Raw genomic sequence first — 23,943 nt, 5'->3', positions numbered from 1 at the left:
TCATTACTCCACATCTGAATTATCAGCTACTGTCCTGGGGCTACGAACATGACTCTATCCTTAAACTTAAAAAAAGGCTATTCGAGTGATCACAAACAGAAAGCTTATTGCCCATACTGAACCTCTCTTCAAGACTTTAAAAGTATTGAAATTAACAGACTTACACTCACTTCTACAAATGAAATTCCTATACAAATTTGTCAATAATGACCTTCCGGGCTACTTCATGCATAACACTATCAAAACAAATGACCAAGTACATACTCACAATACTAGAAACGGGCAGAAATTGACAACTCCACGACGCAGACTTAAATTTAGCCAAAAAAGACCACTTTATAGTATTGTCGCTATCTTCAATTCCCTCCCTTCCTTGGTCTCGGACAAAATTCACACTCACAGTCTTCATGGCTTCAGGACCTATTTAAAAAATTATTTATTAGTATTATACAGTTCTCGCTGTGTAATTCCACACTGTTATGTATGTGCTCATTCCTGATTTTTAATATCAAAAACATAACAATTCGAGTCAATTTCATACTAACCCTTTTGTGTATCTAGCTGTTCCACGCAGGTTCTTACCCAGAGGTACTTTTTGTGTTTGTTTGTCCTTTCTCTTAAATCTATTTTATTTCAGAAGGGGCACAGCCGTAAGCGATCTAATTGTTGATCTTGGCTGTGTCCCTGGCCGTTATTTCCACTGTTAAAAATCTCATACATGTACTTTAATTATTATGTTGGCCAAATAAATTACAAATTACAAATTACAAATCTGGACCTCAAACTAGACCTCACAGCTGAGGTCCCATGAGTTCCATTGATTTGAGAAATAAGTTACTTTTCCTTTACAATATTTATTACTTCTTTACCAGTATTTCTTGATATTCACAAGTATATAATTACAAGCTACCCAGGCCAGTTTTGGGGAAGAAGGCCTATAATATGTAAGTCGAAAATCACGAGCCTTCAGTGTTCGTAGTTCGCCCTTAACCCGTCCACCTCGCCAGTTTAGTGCCCCAAAACTGAGGACAGGTCATTGTGCCTTTGTCTTCACGCTCTCGGCAATCGCACTGGCATCCAGTGGCGATCACACGCCCATAACATCAAAGTAAAAACGATGAGAGATTTCCATTTGTAATACTGAGACAGTATTTTAACAGTACACTACTTCATCCAACAACTTTTAATGCAGCATATCTTGAAATAGAACTGAATATATCACATTGATACTCAATCCCAGAATGCGCATTAACAAGGGGAGGAATGGGGGAGGATATACTTACATTTCCTATGAAATACTGACGCGGCATTTCTCAAGTTTGTATTCTATATAGCACAGATTCCATGATATCATGGGTTATATTATCGCATTTCTTTTCCCATATAATTGCGTATTTTTCTTCAGTATAACACATTGATACGAATAAACCTAGTATATTGGGATATACATCTTGGTATACTAGGGGTAAAGAATATGCTGTGATATACTGATCATTATATTCGAAATATACAACATCTCAGTATATCCCAGTATATTGTAAGCATAACACATATCACAGCTAGAATACTGATCACAGTATAACAGAAGTGACTCAGTATTTCCACCCATTTCGTGCAGTGATGTATGACATATATTACTTTTTGACATGAAACAAGGTCAATATACAATACACAATATCACAAGGAAGACGAAGTCAATTATTTGGTAAACTCATGATCTCCAGTCGGCCTACTGTACTCTGCCCCTCCGGTGGCGACCGTCGGCCATGTATCCAAGTTTTCCTCATCGCATGACTCCGTCTCGGCAAATACATGTAGGTCCACGGTATATTTATACATACAAAACGTCTGCTCACTTTTAACCCTTTCTTCTGGCGATACAGACATGACATTACAGACACATAAACGAAAAAAATCCGTTTTCATAAATGAGTGGTAATGTGTGTTCTTCCTGTACGGGAGTTCACCCTTGTACATCTGTTGATGTTTTTTATAAGACTGTGGCTATTATTACGGCAGTCTCTAATGCATTTTACATGCGAACAACTGGCTATTCTTACGGCGGTCATTTTCACTTTTGAGCCTTAATCCTACTCCAAACCTAACCTAGACCCTGTCCCTTACTCCTAACACTAACCCCTCCTTAACCCTTCCCTAACACTAATCCTTGTCCCCTAATCTTCAGTTTAATCCCTAAAATCGCTGAAATTTTTATTGTTACGGTACCGGAAGAATAGCCACTTTGTTTTTTTATAAAATACTTGGAAGTCACGATAACGATGTTTTGATTCATGTTCTTAACTTTGTGAATACATGTACTATGTTTAATTTGAAAAAGGAGAAGACCCTATCTTAGTAGTTTTCATTAAATATTTTGTAATTTATTTCACTTCCTGTGTTTGTACCTAATATGCAGTCCTTATCTTGCCGCATACGTGTCACTCTGTGATATGTTTGATTTTTAATCAAATTTGAATTTGAATTTGAATTTGGGTTTTGTGATACATTGTGTATCATTGCTATTCTCTGGTATCGTATCTTGGGACAGAAAAAAGGCCTTTACTGGTGCTGAAAGGGTGGATGTCGTCCTGGGTGCCGACAAATGGTACCCAGGTTCGAGATCGACTGGACAATAAGCACCCTGGGTGCCATTACACTAGACAAACAGCACCCAGCTTCTTTTTGCCTGGCTTACGGATCTTAGGGACGAGGACGTTTCTTGCAATCTCGTTTTATCTCGCGCGGTGGTCATTGCGGCATTAGCAGTGCGCGAAATAAAAAGAACAGATAAACAGAAAAAAACGCGTTTAGACCTATAGGTTCTTTATCTCTCTCCCCTTAGAGACGAATACCTCGTTTGAATAAGATGGAATTGATGAAAGAAAGGTTTTAAGAGCGCGGTATCGTGACACGTGACCTCCGTGAGCGTGGGGCCAACCTCGTTGTAGCTATAGAAAAGTGTAGAAGAAGAAGCTGGGTGCTGTTTGTACACGAATGGTATGAAAACATTTTGAAATTCCCCGATCAACTTCAGTTTGAAATTGATTGCATGCTGTATTCTCCGTCAAGGTATTTACGTGCGCGTTGTCTGAAAGCTCAGAAATATCAATACATTTAGGGCCAAGATATCGTTTATGTAAACGTGTTATCGACGTGTTTCCTCAATGACCCCGATGATGCGTTGCCGCGCTCTCTTGTTGATGTGCGGTAGACAATTGACGAGCGATATGATCTGCTTTGTTGTGTATTCCTGGAAACAGAGAAACGAGGAAATGACTTTACATGTACAGTAAAACCTCTCTATTAAGGACACCCCTCGGAACTGACAAGTGCTGTCCTGAATAGAGAGGTGTCCTGATTAGAGGGGTGAAATTGAATGGAAATAACTAATTTTATTGACTAAAACTAGTGTCCTTACTAGAAATGGTGTCCTTAATAGAGAGGGGTCCGCTAAGGGAGGTTCCACTATATATCCCTATAGTCGCTTTCATAAGCTCCTTTTGGGCGACTTGGCCAAAACTTCAAAGTTTGTTTTTTTATAGTTTTTCTTATATTTGTGAGTAATAGAGTTGTAAGAGTCTACTATGGATCATCCATGATTCCAAGTTTGTTTTTTATAAGGAGTTATTCTAATATTTGTGAGAAATACCATAGAGTCTAGCATGGGTCATCCATTATTCCAAGATTGAAACTTGCATCTATATGTCTATCTTTCAGTTTTATAACAAGAAAGAGTCAACAGGGAGATAGGGAGACTTTAGATTAGTTCAAGATGTTCAGAAATCTTGAAAATCACTCTCATTTTCACAATTGCTCTCGAAATGTTATCAAACCTTCCTCAAATTGATTGTTACATCAAGTCCCAGCAACTTGATACATTCAAAAGTTCATTCCGACCACAGCCGCGCGAGAAAAAGACCCGATACAACAGCATAGGATATTTTACGACACCTTTTTGAACAGGGGTTTCGCGTCATTGAAGAAATGTCACGAAAAATGACGTTGCATAAATCTCCAGAAGTATAGCGTCGTCATGATGTGACGTGTTTTACATATGCAATTAGCATACGGGCTAATATTCTGCACCAAATCATCATTTCTCTAGAGCAGTTGCGCTCAGAATGAATTTTTCCATTGATTAAAGCGTTTGAACTAAGCTATAATTACCTTGTGGTCTTTGACCCAGGTCTCTAACTGGTCCTCGGGAAGGTAGTAGGCCTTGATGTAGGTTTCAACATATTCGCGTTCTGGGATTGGGCGCAGTTCTGTCAACTTCTCAAGCTTCATCAAAAACTGCTGGAAGTCTAACAACATCAACGCCCTACCTTCTGTTGTACACTTTTTGGCGCTAGCATATCTGAAGAAATTGGAAAGATTCGAATGAATGGGTTTTTTATAGAGAGGATACCGTTTTTGCAGTGATACAATTATCACTGTATTCATATTCAGGTATCCACCCCAGCATCACAGCATCCCCGCCTGCTCATCTGATGGAAATTTATGGGCGCTCGAATTTCTGAAGAGATTGGAAAAATTAAAATGAATGGGTTTTAAAAGAATGAATGGGCTGTATTTACATTCAGGGATACGCCCCAATCTACTGTCGTAAATAGGAAAGATTCAAATGAATGGGTTTTCAAAGAGGACACCATTTTTGCATTGGGACAATCATCGCAGCATCACCGCCCATCCATCTGTTGCAAACTTTCAGGTATCCGCCCTAGCGCCAAGTCTAACAGCATCAAATGTTCGCCCCTCTGTTGTAAATGTTTTGGCGCTCGCCTATCTGAAGAAATTGGAAAATTTAAATGAGTGGGGCATTTGCATGGTTTGTTTATATTGGCTGTTTCATTTGACACGTTTCAACATTTACATAATAAGGCCATTTCAATATGCCCTCATCGCGAACGTCTGAACGCAGCCTCTTTTCGGTCAAGTTGTTGTGGCATCAGATGTCCATCTGTCCTTTCAACTATGGCATGTGTACTGTGTAGATTCTTGACTCTGTACAAAGGAACCCCCCTTAGCAGACACCTCTAAATTAAAGACAACCTCTCTATTAAGGACACTAGTTTTGGCCCCGAATTGGCTGTTTCAATTCAATTTGACCTCTCTAATCAGGACACCACTCTATTAAGGACAGCACTATCTTGTCAGTCCAGAATGTGTCCATTGAGAGGTGTCCTGATTAGAGAGGTTAAATTGAATGGTAAAGAACCCACTTGGGACCAAAACTAGTGTCTTTAATAGAGAGGTTGTCCTTAATAGAGAGGTGTCCACTAAGGGAGGTTCCACTGTACAAGGATTTTAAAGTTCCAGATCGGACCTGTGCATAAGGAGGAAATTATGACGTCGTATTCCAAGTTTTGGTGGTGCCTACGACTTGGATGACGACTTCATCATATCCGTCTTATTACAGGTCCAATTAATTTGGAATTTCATAAATACAGGTAATTTATCAATGTGACAATATTAGGAATTGCTTACTATATCTGTAATTATTATTTCTGTGTTTCTCTCTAGCCCTGGTGAACCCAGACACCCAGGATCGTTAACCATTATAAGTTTCAACACCTTCCTTCTTAATTGCCCCTTTCCATTGTTTTATAATCTCTATCTTTTAAGCTGTTTGACCCCTTTCATGATCTTCCTGATTAGCAGCTGGTTACTAGGCCCCTGCCCTTGGCCCTGTCTGATAATCTTGTATTGATGCTGCTGTGTACTGATTGGTTATTTCCTTAATTACTGAGTGCTAGTTGGCTCAGAGCCTGATATTTGGGCTAGGCTATTTACCCATTAGGGGTGTGTGCAATTAGGTATAAATGATGATGTTCATATGTTTTTAGTAAGTCCTGGCAGATCCAGAAAACCAACCTTTACCCTCTGTAGCTAAACAAGATATTTCTCTTGAAAAGCGCCAGAGCATTTCTAATTGACTTCACCCTTGACCTTACAGCATGGTAAGATTCTTTTATATGATCTCTTGTTGATATTTTATTGTGCGCCTTATTTTTGTAATATTTTAGTGTCGGTTGTAGATATGAGGTTAGAGGGACGTGGATAATAAATAATGTAAATATCTTAGTTGGTTTAGTCTTTGGGTTCGAGTTCAGAGTTGCGAAGTTTATACGGTGACAAATATTATAAGCCCTTTTACCGCTACATTTTTGGTGGACAGCTGTGGGATTGACAAGTACTCCTTATTCATAAGGACTAACCTCAATCCAGTGATACGAACTCTGCCACAATATTTTTGAATTTTACTTACAAACTCATCTCGTAAATCTGCAAAATGTTTAGACGTAGGAAGACCCCGAAAGTTCGAAAGTCCTAAAGTCCTAAAGTCCTTTTTTGCCCTAAATGGAGAGCCGAACTCATTGATATTTAAAGCGGGGCTTGCCAAACTGGGTTGATTTTCAGTGCTGTTCGGCAAGTGGCTCTCCAAACATGGCAAAAATCATGCTTGTTCAGCGAGAGGCTTGCAAAATATACCCGGTCTTCCGAAAAATTGTTTACTTATGAAACAGAAGAAGAACAAACCTCGACCTCAGAAATACCTATCCTTAAACAAACCATCATGCTAACCACCACATTTTATATTCTTCAAACAGTTATAACTCATCAATAAAAGCAGAATACGCGAGTCAATCGAAGTCAAAGGAACACATATCTGACCTTGATAGAGGCTGCAAATGATTGTCAACAAGATTTACCCCCACGAATTCACATAGATGCCAGCATAAACTTAAGAAGAACGAATCCTAGATGCATTAAAGAACACAAAGGTAAGAGTCAAGTGCTATGTTCTTGCTTTAACCCCATAATGCGAACCCTAAAATCCACAACCCTCATTCTTTTTAATGACGCTTGTAACTAGTTCTAGCATTTTTGCAAACTCTTTTCAACACACATATACTGTGTCGACGCAATTAGGTTGAGCCCGGTCTGTCAAACATGGGCTTAAAATAGGCTTTAGCACAGGGACCCCTCAACCAGCTTAATTACGTCAACACATTACATACAAAGGGCAGCTGAATAGAGCAAAATACTGACCAAAGGACACCACCCTGATCACAAAGCTGTGGGGCTCGGAAGGAGACCTCCCTAGGACAGCCGAATCTGTTGCCAATGTCTGTTTGGTGTGCATCTAAAACAATCAGAATGCAGAAGACATCTGTATAGCACTGCACAACAGCCTGCTGCTGCATCTAAATTTGATAATCTCCTAAGGCTTGGGCCATGATACCATTTGATGAAGGGTTTTTGCAATCGAGATATATATATTTGTAGCAGAACGAGCAACCGAAAAAATGATGAAAAAGACGGTTTGATCTTTTAAAAAATGAAACGGCCAGGGGCCATTGTGCTCACCGTATACATCTTTTAGTAGGCAGGATCATGCTTAATTTAGAGGTGAATATGGTGAACACAATCAGGCATGAAGACTTTTTTTAGATGTGTATTGATGTCAAGTAATAAGACAGGGCAGTATATATAAGTTTATGATCCAACCAATAATTGTCTATGACATCAACAAGATCAATATCGTGTGATTGCTATGAGTCCCTGCAATAAAAAATTCATCGAAAAAAAGTCATTAATAAGCGAGATATTGCACGTCCTACTTTTTCAGTTTTGACCCCCTGGTGGCCAAATCAAGAATCAGATCAGGCCAAAATTCGGTGTCAGAGATTATCTGATGTAGGGGGTTACATGTACCAACTTTCAAGTTCATAGCTTCAGCAGTTAAGAAACGTGCCATAGTTACACTCTAATGGCCAATTTATGCCATTTGACCTCTGTGACCTAGAAAAGGAGGTCAAATCCAAAAATCGTAGGACATGTGGTGTATCCTTGCTAGAAGTCCCTGCCATAAAAATTTTATCGAAAACAATTCACTCAAATGAGCAAGATATTGCACTTCTTCCTTTTTCCATTATGGCCCCCTGGTGGCCGAATAAAGAATCAGATCAGGCCAAAATTCGGCATCAAAGGTTATCTGATGTAGGGGGTTATATGCACCAATTTCAAGTTCATAGCTTTACTGGTTAAGAAACGTGCCATAGTTTACACTCTAACGGCCAATTTACGCCATCTGACGTCTGTGACCTTGAAAAGTAGGTCAAATTGAAAACTCGTAAGACATGTGATGTATTCTTCCTAAGAGTACCTACCATAAAAATGTTATCGAAAACAAGTCACTTATAAGCGAGATATCACACTTTTGGCCCCCTGGTGGCAAAGTTGAGAATCAGATCGAACTGAAATTCAGCACCAAAGGCTATGTGATATAGGGGGTTATATGTACCAAGTTTCAAGTTCATAGCTTTAGTGGATAAGAAACGTGCCATAGTTTACACTCTAACGGCCAATTTACACCATCTGACCTCTGTGACCTTGAAAAGTACGTCAAATTGAAAACTCGTAAGACATGTGATGTATTCTTCCTAAGAGTACCTACCATAAAAACTTTATCGAAAACAAGTCACTTATAAGCGAGATATCACACTTTTTAGATTTCCACTTTTGGCCCCCTGGTGGCAAAGTCGAGGATCAGATCAAACTGAAATTCAGCACCAGAGGCTATGTGATATAGGGGGTTATATGTACTAAGTTTCAAGTTCATAGCTTTAGTGGTTAAGAAACGTGCCATAGTTACACTGAAACAGCCAATTTACGCCATTTGACCTCTGTGACCTTGAAAAGTAGGTCAAATTAAAAACCTGTACGATATATGATGTATCCTTGCTATGAGTACCTACCACAAAAATTTCATTCCAAACAAGTCATTAATAAGCGAGATATCACACTTTTTAGATATCTACATTCGGCCCCCTGGTGGCCAAATTAAGAATCAGATCGGACCGAAATTTAGTGTCACAGGTCATCTGACCAAGGGAGTCCTGTGTACAAAGTTACAATTTCATAGGCTTAGCGGTTAAGAAACGTGCCACTGTTTTTTAAACAGGATACGACGACGACGACGGACGACGACAGACGACGACGGACGACGGACACTGCGGTATTGTATAGACTCCCCTACGGCGAGCCAAAAAGCAAGCATGGATTAAATCTCTAATCTTTACCTGAAAAAAATAAATAAACAAATTTGTTAGGTTTTGTAATTATTTGATTTACAGAGCTGAGCTGGCCTCAAGTTCAAGATTGTGAAGGAAGACCTGGTAAAGCCCACTTTAACCACAGAAGGATATATATATATATTTCATTTACCCGGCACCGAATTACACAACTCGCAAGCCAAAGAAGGCTTCTGACACTGATAATTAATTCCTGTTTGATAAAAAGCCTACGGACATTGAATGAGATGTCGTCATAGATGTGAAGGAGAAAAACAGTGACTGATGCAATGGATGATGATGGATGGGAGGCGGTCAGGGTCCGTTTTAGGCTCTGGAGCGTGGTCTTGACCGTGGTCTCGGTCGTGGTCTGGGTCGCGGTCTCGGTCTCGGTCTGGTTCATGGAGGCTGATTTTAAATTGGCCTTTTTGTCCATTATCTGGTTCATTTTGACTTTGTTCCTGTACCTGTTCCTGTTCCTGTACCTGATCCGGTACTTGATCCTTTATACTGCATCATCGACGGGATATCACACAGTCGTAGAAATTCTCTATATATTTGGTCTATCGCTTGAGGTTAAATTTGGTGATGGGTTTTCTCCCCTTTGGGTTGCATCACATAATGGACATGAGAGTGTAGCGAAACTGCTCCTAGACAGAGGAGCACTAATAGAGAGTAAATCAAATAATGGGACTTCTCCCCTTTTGGCTGCATCACGTAATGGACAGGAGAGTGTTGTGAGACTCCTCCTAGACAGAGGAGCACTGATAGAGAGTAAATCAGATAAATGGAAATCTCCCCTTTGGGCTGCTTCATATAATGGACATGAGAGTGTTGTGAAACTGCTCCTAGACAGAGGAGCACTGATAGAGAGTAAATCAGATAAAGGGACTTTTCCCCTTTGGCCTGCATCATGTAATGGACATGAGAGTGTTGTGAAACTCCTCCTAGACAGAGGAGCACTAATAGAGAGTAAATCAGATAATGGGCAATCTCCCCTTTGGGCTGCATCATATAATGGACATGAGAGTGTTGTGAAACTCCTCCTAGACAGAGGAGCACTAATAGAGAGTAAATCAGATAATGGGCAATCTCCCCTTTGGACTGCATCAGATAATGGACATGAGAGTGTTGTGAAACTCCTCCTAGACAGAGGAGCACTGATAGAGAGTAAATCAGATAATGGGCAATCTCCCCTTTGGGCTGCATCATATAATGGACATGAGAGTGTTGTGAAACTCCTCCTAGACAGAGGAGCACTAATAGAGAGTAAATCAGATAATGGGCAATCTCCCCTTTTGGCTGCATCATTTAATGGATATGAGAGTGTTGTGAAACTCCTCCTAGACAGAGGAGCACTGATAGAGAGTAAATCAGATAATGGGCAATCTCCCCTTTTGGCTGCATCATTTAATGGATATGAGAGTGTTGTGAAACTCCTCCTAGACAGAGGAGCACTAATAGAGAGTAAATCAGATAATGGGCAATCTCCCCTTTTGGCTGCATCATTTAATGGATATGAGAGTGTTGTGAAACTCCTCCTAGACAGAGGAGCACTGATAGAGAGTAAATCAGTTGATGGGTGTTCTCCCCTTTGGGCTGCATCATATAATGGACATGAGAGTGTTGTGAAACTCCTCCTAGACAGAGGAGCACTGATAGAGAGTAAATCAAAAAAAGGGAATTCTCCCCTTTGGACTGCATCACATAATGGACATGAGAGTGTTGTGAAACTCCTCCTAGACAGAGGAGCACTAATAGAGAGTAAATCAGATGAAGGGGTTTCTCCCCTTTTGGTTGCATCATGTAATGGACATGAGAGTGTTGTGAAACTCCTCCTAGACAGAGGAGCACTGATAGAGAGTAATACAGATGGTGGGTATTCTCCCCTTTGGATTGCATCATCTAATGGACATGGGGGTGTTGTGAAACTTCTTTTAGAAAGAGGTGAAATGACCGAGGCAAGTGAAAACTCGATGGAGACATTGCACCAACAGAGAGCTGATATAGAGAGTAAAGATAACAAGGGGAAATCTCCGTTAAACCAAGCGGCAACAGTAGGTCAAACAGAAATTGTCCAGATTCTAATTGAACATGGCACAGACATCGCGAGTAAGGATAATGATGGATTTTCTTCTCGGGACAACTGTGTGATACACGGACAGATTAATGTCATTGAATACTTTTTGAAAAATATCACTGATGAAGCCGACCTTAAGAAAACCATTGAAAGATGGTTACTGCTGGCAGCGGGATATGGACAGAAAGAGGTTGTAATTTTTCTTGCGAAAATGAACAAAACACCAGGTTTAGACTATGTAGGTCAAAACGGACAGTCTCCTTTAGCCACAGCTATCTCACATAGTCATTTTGAATGTGTCCGAATGCTCCACTCATTGGGTGCAACATTGTCTTTCCTAAGCAATGTCGAACTTGCACAATGTTTATCTCAAAGTGGATCTATTGATATTTACAAGTATCTCCTGATTGCTGGATTAAACCAACATGCAGAGGATTTGAGGGATCACCACAATCTTTCTTTTAGTGAAGACATTAACTGGGACATCTTCAGGATGGCCCTTTCACCGCATGAAGTAGAAGAGAGGAAAAGAATTTCCACTTCCAGATTGATCAAATTCCCAGGTTTGGGTTTGGTCCAGAGCCTAAATCAGGATAAACTGAATGAGCTGAACGAAACCATTGACACCAAAATTAGGGCGATCCTTGCTAAACTCTCATGGATTGTGACACTCACTGGAGGTTCAGCCGAATTAACCAAGGTGGGATTCCCTGATGAATTTGACTTCACAGTCAGCAAAGGTTATATTCCCACAAGTAACATTACAGAAGTTGGCCATGGTTACAGAAGGTGTGACGGATGGTCTTTTTTTGATAGCAGTAGGTTGGGTCATTCTTTTTTCTGGTCTCGCATTGATTCAAGTGATGACATGATCGTTTCAATCCCCTCAGCTGTTACTGGTGGTGGCAGTGCAAGCACGGTCATCCAATTGAGATGGAAGGAGGACGAACAGCGCAGTCTGGTGGTGTCGATAGACCTTGTACCCGTGCTTCAAGTAAATAACTGGCCGGATGATGCCATTAAGAAAACCTGGATGATGGGATATGATGACCTCAAGAAACAGGGCTACCAGTTGGTTGTAAGACCTCCACATCAAAATAGCTCATTCGGGAAGACTTTTAAAGAAGCTGAACGTGAGAGACTCTACCGTGTCACATTTTCTCAGCTTGAGGTCGCGCACATCAAGGACTTACAACCCAGGGTAAAGAATGCCTACATCTTGGCAAAATGTCTCAGGGATCCGGTCGTTTGTCAAGTTGTCGTGAAAGATGACGGCATGTTACATTTTGTCGACAAATTTCTCACAAGTTATCTTCTGAAAACTGTCTTTATGCACAACGTGGAAGACTTCCTTCACCATGAGCGCCCCCTGGTCGAGATGGCCTACATACTGTACTCTCAGCTAGAGTACTATCTCTCATGCGGATCCATCCCAATATTCTGGATGCCCAAGGTCAACCTGCTACAAGGGGTTAACATTAATGCAGCTAAATCTCACAAGGTGGCAGCACACATGAAGGCCTTTGTTGGTGGACTTTACAAGGAGGAACTGAACCAAGAGCCACCAAGAAATGTGAATGCAAACCTCGGCAAACCACCATGTCGCCTGGATTTGGATCCGAATGACGCAACAGTATTAGAAATTCTATCGCTGCCTTTAAACCAGGACAGTAAGGTTGAAGGAAGTTCCGAGAACTCAAGCATTCTTAAAATGGCCCCAAATATCAGAAAACGCAATCTTGAGGGGGGGGGGCATTTGTCCTGATGCTAGCTCTGTCAGCCAAATCCTGGATTAAGTTGTTAGTTAGTTATGATGGTTACATGCTGCATGTTTTGAGTATTGTCCTAATAATTGCGCGGTGGAGCCACTGGCATTGGAGAAGTGAGGAGGCAGAGTCACTAGGTGAAGTAACAAGTTGGACAAATCTTGTCAGCACTCAGTTGGTGATTTTCGGCTACGTCACGTTTTTTCAGTCCCCAGTACACTACCTGGGACCTAGTACAATGCTTGAACTACATGTAACACAATGTATTTTAATACAAGACCACTCATTTACGTTGACGCGATGATTTTTTTTGCCAATCATTTCACTTATGTATCATTTATTCATCTGTGAAAATGTCATGCCTCTAGAAGAAAGGGTTTCAATTTACTGTAAGAGAAACTCTGTATGTAAAAGTGTACTGAGAAATTTCACACCATGACCTTGGGAGATGCAGCCATTTGAGAGATTCAGCCATTGGGGAGGAGGCATGGGCCACTTGGGAGATGCAGCCATTGGGGGGATGCAGCCATTGGGGGGATGCAGCCATTGGGGGGATGCAGCCATTTGAGTGGAGGCATAGGCCACTTGGGAGATGCAGCCATTGGGGAGATGCAGCCATTTGAGTGGAGGCATAGGCCACTTGGGAGATGCAGCCATTGGGGGGATGCAGTCATTTGAGTGGAGGCATGGGCCACTTGGGAGATGCAGCCATTGGGGGGATGCAGTCATTTGAGTGGAGGCATGGGCCACTTGGGAGATGCAGCCATTGGGGAGATGCAGCCATTGGGGAGATGCAGCCATTGGGGAAATGCAGTCATTTGAGTGTAGGCATAGGCCGCTTGGGAGATGCAGCCATTGGGGAGGAGGCATGGGCCACTTGGGGGATGCAGCCATTGGGGAGGAGGCATGGGCCACTTGAGAGATGCAGCCATTGGGGAGGCGGCATGGGCCACTTGGGAGATGCAGCCATTGGGGAGGCGGCATGGGCCACTTGAGAGATGCAGCCATTGGGGAGGAGGCATGGGCCACTTGGGAGATGCAGCCATTGGGGAGGCGGCATGGGCCACTTGGTGTAGTAAAACGCTTCAAAAAGTCGGTAAATTAGCTCATTTCACTTGGTGATAGACTAAATATCACGTTGTTTCTGTTGTTCAATTATATTTACTATTTGTCCAACTGCATCTGTTTCCTATTTCTAACACCAGGTGACACCAATCCATCTGTATGCAATTAGTGTGTGTATCAATTTTCCCAAACGCTGCATGTTGATTATGTGTGTCCTCAGTTTGTCATATGAGAATACTGAGAGATATGTGTATTGTTTCAACCATCACAAATCTGCTAAATAAGGCCAATTTTCTCAGGCGGCGTGTGTCGATTTCATGGAAATAACCAATAAAGAAAACAAACAACGTAAGCCTGTAATGATCGAATTATAGTTGAAAGTTTTGCGCCTTCAAGTCAGCGTTTGTCTAAGCATCACTAAAATCTCCAGAAAAAATACACCTCCAAAAATGTCACGATTTTCCGCAGTCGAGTTGAGCTTTAAATTTTTTCGAAGCTCGAGGTGCTAGTTTGATAAGAATGTGCTGTCTGACTCGGTATTTTTTGTGTTGCGCTTGTCTATTTCATGAATTCTATGTAATGTATTTGCAAAATGACTGTTTATATTCGTAACGCTTCCTGTATTATTTCTAAGTTTTGTTGTCATGAGCGGTAGTTAAGTCATTTATTTGAAACTTGAGTTGTGCAACAGAAAACTGTTTGTTTTACTGTGCTTTCTGTGACGTTAAGTTTAAGTTCCGGTTCCAGATTCTTTTTGTTTTTGGTGCAGTGTTGCAAGTTTATTTTTTAAAGAGGGCTGAACTCTACTTTTGCCGTGGATGCAAGCACAGCATGTCATGACACTTGGTCTTATATTAGTCAGGTGACAGGCATAGCACGTCATGCCCTACCAAAATATCAATTCACCAGCACTTTCTCTCCCAACGCATTTGAGGAGGATTAGTTTCATCCTAATAGTACAGATGGCGAAAAATGTTTGAATAGTTTTGACTGTTCGCTAAAAGTAAGCTCCACTGTTCATTATTGGTATCAACTGTCAGCACATGGCAGCGCTGGTCAAAAGAAACTTCCACAGCGAAAGGGTTAATCTCTGCAGTTGTGAAGTTACAATAAAGCTGGAAATGTTTGCCCAATATTGTTGTGGCGCGCTAAAGTAAAATGACACACTTTGGCATTTAATTTGTTTATGTAAGCTTGTAACAGTTATTTCATTCAGATTTTCTATTCGTAGTTACCACATACTGTGAACTCAATATAACTGAAAGGCCTGAATATTCTCCACTTGATAACTTACCCTTCAACAAAGGTGGTATTCGCGAGCGTGATACACAGCTCCCAGAGACAGCATGAAACAACGAAGGGCATCGGTACCCTTTTCGACAAGTTGTCCAACTTCATGGCAAAAATGTGGAAATCCTGGAATAAGGAACAAAAATTAAGCAAAACTAATTGGGGAACATTATCACCAGCCCAACGAAAGTTCACACATTCAAATGTAACCTGCTTTTGCGAAGTAAGTGGTTGACGCAATTAGAGAGAATGGATAAAAGCTGAAACTACAGTGGAACCTCTCTATTACGGACACCCTCAGGACTGAGAACTGCTGTCCTTGATAGAGAGGTTTCATCATTATAGGGGTCAAATTGAAGGGAAACCACCAATTTTGGACCGAAACAAGTCTCCTTAATAGAGAGAGTGTCCTTAATAGAGAGGTGTCCGCTAAGGGAGGTTCCACTGTATTTGAGAATTTAAAACTTCGAAAATACTGAACACTTATAGTGTTAACTAATATAAATATGGCATGGGTGGACTTCCTCAGTGAGGTGGCTAGCCTTGCCTCTGCGAGGTGGAAGACCCTCGCAGAGCTTGTTACTGATTCCACAGGTGAATCAACTCACTCGTAAAACCTGATCGACATATGTACTGTGTTGCGACATGATGTCCTTTATGTCCCATCGGACGCTCGCCATCAGTTGAATTAGCTGATCATAATCAATCGACCGTGCTGCAACGGCTGTGTAAACCGGTTGGCGGAGTTCGGGCGTGACGCCGACCGTCTGCGAATAGAACTGTTGTAGGAACGCCTTCTTGTTCTGGGGAATCATCCCCTCGAGGTGCGGCTGCAGGAACTGGAATTGGTCCGCCAAAAATACGCTGAAAAAAAGTAACAGAGGATCACCAACATACTGTAACCCCTGAAATGTTCAAGTGTATTTTAGTTTTAGAGATAACTGTGAAATATCTGGGCCGAAAAAGAAAATCTAGTTGAAATTACTGTTTTTTGAAACGCTTTGCGATGCAATTTCAAAAACTGCAAAATAAAATGGCTATGGCTTGATAAAAAGGATTTGAACACTCGTAAAAGCCTGGAAAAAGTTGTAATATAACAGATACAATCTTAGCCTTGATACTCCCAGCAACCCTTGCTCCCTACTTTCAATTGGAAACAAAGTTTATGGATATTTGGCCAATCTTTTTGAAAATACTCACAGTGATTCAACAGCAATGATTCTCTCTCCCAACCCATGCATTCCTTCAGCACTTGTCAGGTCAACAATGGGAGAGAGGTGGGGGTGTGCCACTTTACTCTGAAACAATATCAAAAAGAGAATTGTGACTAGGCTTATTGCTATTCCTTATTTTACAGCGGACACCTCTGTAAAAACGACAACCTCTCTATAAAGGACACTAGTTTTGGTGCCAAAGTGGCAGTTTCCATATAATTTGACCTCTCTAATCAGGATACTTTTCTATCAAAGACAGCACTTGGCAGTCGCGAGGATGTCCTTGACAGTACAGCGAGGTGCTACTGTACTACACTGACCATGTATTCCTTTATATGTTGATTGAATTTGAAAAATCGCTCTGAAATGTCTTTTATTTGTAACTTTGAGCCCAAAAATGCTGCAAAAGTGTGTTTCTGTTTTTGAGTAGGCCCGAACCATGTGCTGACACATGATAGGCAGTGCATTGCAGTGTCTTTGCCTCACTCTGGACTGCAATGCACTGTCATGTGTATTTATTGACTCATGGGTGTTTCATGAGTCCCCCATGATGATGATAATGATGATTATGATGATGATGATATTATTCTATGTATTACAGTTATGTTATATCATTCCGAAGCTCTCACTATTTGTGCACTGTAAGATTGGCTCTGAGGAGTCTATGATAATGTAAACAACGCCTCATTCAACTCGGGTGCATCTTGATTTTAATGTCTTATGACCGTTTATTGTCTTTACTTTGAATTTGAATAATCAACCTATTGTATGGATATAGCTGAGTTGATAAAATGTCAACCTATTGTATGGATATAGCTGAGTTGATAAAATGTAAACCTATTCAAGGGATATAGAAGAGTTGATCGAAAGTCAACCTATTGTATGGATATAGCTGAGTTGATAAAATGTAAACCTATTCAAGGGATATAGTAGAGTTGATCAAAAGTCAACCTATTGTATGGATATAGCTGAGTTGATAAAATTTGAACCTTTTCAAGGGATATAGTAGAGTTGATCAAAAGTCAACCTATTGTATGGATATAGCTGAGTTGATGAAATGTAAACCTATTCAAGGGATGTAGTAGAGTTGATCAAAGTCAACCTATTGTATGGGATATAGCTGAGTTGATAAAATGTGAACCTATTCAAGGGATATAGTAGAGTTGATCAAAAGTCAACCTATTGTATGGGATATAGCTGAGTTGATAAAATGTGAACCTTTTCAAGGGATATAGTAGAGTTGATCAAAAGTCAACCTATTGTATGGATATAGCTGAGTTGATAAAATGTAAACCTATTCAAGGGATATAGTAGAGTTGATCAAAAGTCAACCTATTGTATGGATATAGCTGAGTTGATAAAATGTAAACCTATTCAAGGGATATAGTAGCGTTGATCAAAAGTCAACCTATTGTATGGATATAGCTGAGTTGATAAAATTTGAACCTTTTCAAGGGATATAGTAGAGTTGATCAAAAGTCAACCTATTGTATGGATATAGCTGAGTTGATAAAATTTGAACCTTTTCAAGGGATATAGTAGAGTTGATCAAAAGTCAATCTATTGTATGGATATAGCTGAGTTGATAATATGTGAACCTTTTCAAGGGATATAGTAGAGTTGATCAAAAGTCAATCTATTGTATGGATATAGCTGAGTTGATAAAATGTGAACCTTTTCAATGGATATAGTAGAGTTGATCAAAAGTCAACCTATTGTATGGATATAGCTGAGTTGATAAAATGTAAACCTATTCAAGGGATATAGTAGAGTTGATCAAAAGTCAACCTATTGTATGGATATAGCTGAGTTGATAAAATGTAAACCTATTCAAGGGATATAGTAGAGTTGATCAAAAGTCAATCTATTGTATGGATATAGCTGAGTTGATAAAATGTAAACCTATTATATGGGCTGGTGGCAGATTTGCAAATACCAATGATAAGTGGAAATAAACATTAAGAAAATGTATTTCTTGAGTGGAAAAACAAGAGTTAGTTGCGCAGTCCCCCAAAATATTTTCATGAAAAGTTTGAATGTCTAAGAAATGTTCGCAAATTGCAAAACTAAATTGGCGCGAATATTTTGCAGTTTTAGCCGCGAGTTGTAAATTCTCATCAATCAGTTGTTGATACAGAAGTTATGACAATGTCATTTTTCTTGAATTCATTATCAGGTTGTCATATTCTTATTAATTCAAATTAAAAAATTGGTCTGTATAATATTGCATTCAATATTTGTTGGAGCAGTGTGTTTTGAGACCTAGCTGTCAGTTAAACCAAGCGCACACAACAAACAAAATGACGATGATAAACGACAACATCATTTTTAGGATGATTTCAGATGTTTTCAGGGTCACCCCCACGTGATGAACTGTCGGGCAGTCATGTCAAAAACAACCAGGTAACTATTGGTTATGCGCAATCTGTCGCCGACATGCTTGCCAATGATGCCCTCAGCAGAGGAAATGTTTCACTTTTCACGTAGTTTTTCATAATTTGAAAGAGTGTTTACAGTTTTTCATCACCCGCATGTGACAGACAAATTCATGTGTAACAAGGTTTTTTCGTCATTCTGTTCGACGTGTGCACATTTTTTGAAACAACAAGTGTTATATGTCATATTTGAGGCCACGCCAATTATTTATCTGTATAGCGGGCCCTCCTACATTGGTTTTGCCATTTTTAGAAAAAAAATTTGGAATATTTCTCGCCCTAATATTCATTCTGATGACAGAGAACTTTTATTATTTTAATTTTATTCAGGCCAAGTTGTTATTTTTATTTTTATTCCTCCCACCTACAAGTACAATTGATTTTTGGCAAATCTGCCCGCTACACAGATATAATAATTGGTGTAGCCTAACATTGGTTTATTTGAGATGGTTACATATCCAATCAGAGGATTATGCCAACCTTTTTCAGCAGTTGTGGAAACATCAAGTTCTTTTAGCAATACTTTATTGACTCCAACAGGTAGTGCCATCTATTAGTATCACAAAACATATGTTTTGTATTGAAATTTTATTGTGTATTTTTAACTGAGGCTCATGCCTTCTGGATTTAATAAAATCACTATATGCATTATGATGCCTTCCTGGTTGGTCTGTCGTTGCACGGTAAGAGACTATGACCACGACAACGTCGAAAGTTTTGTGAAACTGTGGGACTCAAAGCAGTACCTCTTCTTCTTCAGCATTCGCTCCGCACTCGGAGGTGCTTTTCTCCAGGGAGTATTCCTCCTCCAAGGAGGGATGAGCGTTTATGCATGCCACTACAGTTATGCGCCAATTGGGTTTAATGGCCTAGTGAATCCGACTACGGCGAGAGGTTGAGTCAACGCAAGCTATTCATGTTTCTTACTTGGTGGAGTCTTTAACTGGTTCTGGCATGGACACCAGATACAAGGAACCATGGTTTAAAGTCTCATTCGCAAGGACAGTAAAGAGCAAGAAATTTTAGTCCCTTGAAAGCCACGCCGGTTCATCCAGAAATACAATCCTTGGTTCTCCCCACGATCGAACCCGGGCCCTATGGTGGTAGCCAGCAGTGTTAACCACTAGGCTCTGGGTTCTCCCCACGATCGAACCCGGGCCCTATTGCGTGGTAGCCAGCAGTGTTAACCACTAGGCTCTGGGTTCTCCCCACGATCGAACCCGGGCCCTATTGCGTGGTAGCCAGCAGTGTTAACCACTAGGCTCTGGGTTCTCCCCACGATCGAACCCGGGCCCTATTGCGTGGTAGCCAGCAGTGTTAACCACTAGGCTCTGGGTTCACCCCACGATCGAACCCGGGCCCTATTGCGTGGTAGCCAGCAGTGTTAACCACTAGGCTCTGGGTTCTCCCCACGATCGAACCCGGGCCCTTTTGCGTGGTAGCCAGCAGTGTTAACCACTCGGCTATGAAGCTGGACCACTACTCTTACCCTTATCTCCTCAGCCGTAGGTGGGGGCGCCCCAAACTGCGGCTCCAGCAGAATGAGATTATCCTCGATCCGTTTTAACGTCGTCCTTAAGCGGCTGCCCAAAGAACGCCCAGAAGATTCGCTCTGAATTGAAGAAATGACAATTTAAAAAAATATTCAGGATCATTTTGATAATCTTCTGGAAATCTTAGACAGCTTGCTTGTTGATACACTCCGACTTGTTTTTAGCCACAGCGCTTTTTGTCAAAATCGCTTGTGTTGGTCCAAAATGTCGAAAAAGTCAAAAATCTCTCTCAAAGTTGCATTTCAATGCCCTGTTTGGGAATTGAAATTGTTATGTCACTTTCAGTGTTGGTTGTTGCCAATGATCTTGTTTGAAGTCAATTTCCTATACTCATTAGTACACCAGAGCCACCTATTGTGAGAAAGCTTATCTGGTGCTCCTTATTGCATTGATATATGCTCTGGAAAAAACAAATCAGCAACGCCATTGTGTAGACCTATATACAAAAGTTCCTGCCAGGTTTTAGCAAATTTGCTTGCATGATAACTGCACTACGGTATTGTTTATTTCTTTTTACCAGAGCCACTAGAAAAAACAATTAACATGAATGGATTTGCCCTTTAACCCCGAATCAATATTATTTGAGATGACTTACTGCGTCAATGGCAAAGAAGCTGTAGACCTGAAGAAGAACATTACATCACGTTACTCACTCATCAACGAAATGTAATGGGTAACGGGGTCGGGACGGCAGCACATCATGAACAGAGCGGGCCTATTTCATGACGTCACATCATGAACAGAGCGGGCCTATTCCATGACGTCACATCATGAACAGAGCGGGCCTATTCCATGACATCACATCACGAACAGAGCGGGCCTATTTCATGACGTCACATCATGAACAGAGCGGGCCTATTTCATGACGTCACATCATGAACAGAACGGGCCTATTTCATGACGTCACATCATGAACAGAGCGGGCCTATTTCATGACGTCACATCACGAACAGAGCGGGCCTATTTCATGACGTCACATCACAAACAGAGCGGGCCTATTTCATGACGTCACATCATGAAGAGAGCGGGCCTATTTCATGACGTCACATCACAAACAGAGCGGGCCTATTTCATGACGTCACATCATGAACAGAGCGGGACTATTCCATGACATCACATCACGAACAGAGCGGGCCTATTCCATGACATCACATCACGAACAGGACAGCGATGTATCACTGTGAAATAGCTCTCAATACATACCCTAGTGATGTAACCTCGGGCAATGATGTTTATTCCGTATATGGGAGCATTAGCATTGCATCAGAACAAGCCATGGGTACGAGGTTTCAGAGATTTGAAATGGGTTTGCTGGAAGGGGTGACATTTAGCATTTTAAAAGAGCTAACTTTAGCAAGCTAACTTTGTTTGTGTCGTTTGTCAATGCCTATATTGTCCCTTTAATACAAAAAACATAACAATAAAAGGCACAGGTCTGTTTGGGTGTTTTTTTGTTTACTTACAGCGTATAGATAGTAGTCGAATAGCTTTGACATACAGATCATCACATCAAATGCAATGGGTTTTAACACGTTCATCATCTGCATGTATTTACCTGAAAATAAACACGGAAATAGATAAGGTATTGGTTACACAAGTACAGTGGAACCTCCCTTAGCAGACACCTCTGTAGCAGGACACTCCTTCTATTACGGATATAGATTTTGGCGTTATCTCTTCATGAGAGTCTATCAGCAACGACCCGCTCTGAGGAGAAGTTTGAAAATTAAGTGAAAGGAGACTGCCAGAGGCGACGAACATGACCTTGCTAGACAACAGTAGGCTGATCGTGACCAAGATAAGAACTGGCAACATCACATAGAGAGGTCTACTCATTTTGCTCGAAAATTTGGAGGGAAGAGGGCATGTGTATCGTAAAGATGATACTTCACTTCTGGTGATACTTAACAAACAAACAAACAAACAAACAAAAAACAGCAAAGAGCAAACAAACAACAACAAAACAAACTACAACAAACAAACAACAAACAACAAACAACAGCAAACTAACCAAAAAGCCTGAGCAGAGTGAGAGTCGTGTTGGTGATAATTGGAGGGAGCCTTGCACCAGATTTATTACTGAGTTTCCGTCGTCGATACATTGGCCTACTCGGCGTGTCACCCGTATTCTCATCAATGAAGTCCTGTTTCAGTTCGTCGGGGACATCCTCATCACTGTCACTTTCAATCTCTTCCATCGAGTTTTGGCGGCCTCGCCCACCTCCATACTGAAATTACATCAAAATTTAATTCGTGAAAAACACCAAATGTTCGTGTTTTCGTTTTTGTACAATTTGTGAAAAATCACGTTTGCGTAAAATAAAAATTGCCCACAAAAAAAAAGAAAAGACGTCGTCATAGTTTTCTAATCAAAATATTTTCAAAATGTTGGCGGATCATGAAATGACCAAAAAAGTGTGTTTTGCAATTTTACTTTTCTTTTACAAATCGAGGTTATTTGCAAAATCCTTGAAGAAAACACAACAAACCAAACCAGACAAGACCAGATATCATCGCTCGCAATGTCATGAATTTGCAAGAAGTAAATTATGTGCCCCATTTGAACACAATGCAAAAAAGTGGACCAAAAGTGGCGAGGGTACGGTACACCTATTACACCACTGTGAACCAAACCGACCAAATCAGATCACAATGGCACACGTTTACAAAGCAGACCAATCTGGACCAGTCCAGATTAATCTAGATAAGTTTGGTTTGTGTGAACACCCCCAATGTCCAATACAGTCGAACCTCTCTGTTAAGGACATCCTTGTTACTGACAAGTGCTGTCCTTAATAGAGAGGTGTCCTGATTACAGAGGTCACACTGAATGGAAACAAACAGTTTGGAATCAAAACTAGTGTCCTTACTAGAGAGGTTGTCCTTAATAGAGAGATGTTCTGATTAGAGAGGTCACATTGAATGGAAACAACCAGTTATGAATCAAAACTAGTGTCCTTACTAGAGAGGTTGTCCTTAATAGAGAGATGTCCTGATTAGAGAGGTCACATTGAATGGAAACAACCAGTTTGGAATCAAAACTAGTGTCCTTACTAGAGAGGTTGTCCTTAATAGAGAGATGTCCTGATTAGAGAGGTCACATTGAATGGAAACAACCAGTTATGAATCAAAAGTCCTTACTAGAGAGGTTGTATTAATAGAGAGATGTCCGCTTTGTTTTTACCTACCCCGTTGGTCGCCAAAACGTCTTCAGTCTCCTCATCCTCGATCTGAACATCAAAAGGATTCCCGACATCGAGATATTTTTGGAAATAGCCGTAATTTGGCCGGACCGGTTTCTCAGGGTCAACAGACTGGGAGGAGATGGTTTGACCAGCCGGACTCATCTTATTACACTTATGTCGCAAGAAACGAAACTCCTGAAAATCAGAACGGAAAAGTTAAAACAATCACACGAAATGACCCTACCAGAGAGACCAACCAATACACCCCAACTTTCCCA

The 23,943-nt window shown here is 40.8% G+C and overlaps 1 protein-coding gene across 1 annotated transcript in view; it reads right to left on the bottom strand.

Moving 5' to 3' along the window:
- Nucleotides 1-205: 205 nt before the first annotated feature.
- The window catches only part of LOC135500179 (syndetin-like), a 33,910-nt gene continuing 10,172 nt past the window's right edge, over nt 206-23,943 (bottom strand). Inside the window, exons 13-22 of the mRNA XM_064791426.1 lie at nt 23,669-23,860; nt 22,492-22,708; nt 21,944-22,035; nt 21,076-21,102; nt 20,417-20,539; nt 16,479-16,576; nt 15,887-16,142; nt 15,283-15,404; nt 4,168-4,357; nt 206-3,250 (exon numbers count right to left, since the gene is read on the bottom strand). Coding sequence (XP_064647496.1) covers nt 3,146-3,250; nt 4,168-4,357; nt 15,283-15,404; nt 15,887-16,142; nt 16,479-16,576; nt 20,417-20,539; nt 21,076-21,102; nt 21,944-22,035; nt 22,492-22,708; nt 23,669-23,860 — 1,422 coding nt within the window. The 3' untranslated portion in view covers nt 206-3,145. The remainder of the gene's footprint in view (nt 3,251-4,167; nt 4,358-15,282; nt 15,405-15,886; nt 16,143-16,478; nt 16,577-20,416; nt 20,540-21,075; nt 21,103-21,943; nt 22,036-22,491; nt 22,709-23,668; nt 23,861-23,943) is intronic.

Source organism: Lineus longissimus, chromosome 16 (genome assembly GCF_910592395.1).
Source record: "Lineus longissimus chromosome 16, tnLinLong1.2, whole genome shotgun sequence".
NCBI lineage: Eukaryota > Metazoa > Nemertea > Pilidiophora > Heteronemertea > Lineidae > Lineus > Lineus longissimus.
This window is presented reverse-complemented; position numbering and strand designations above follow the sequence as displayed.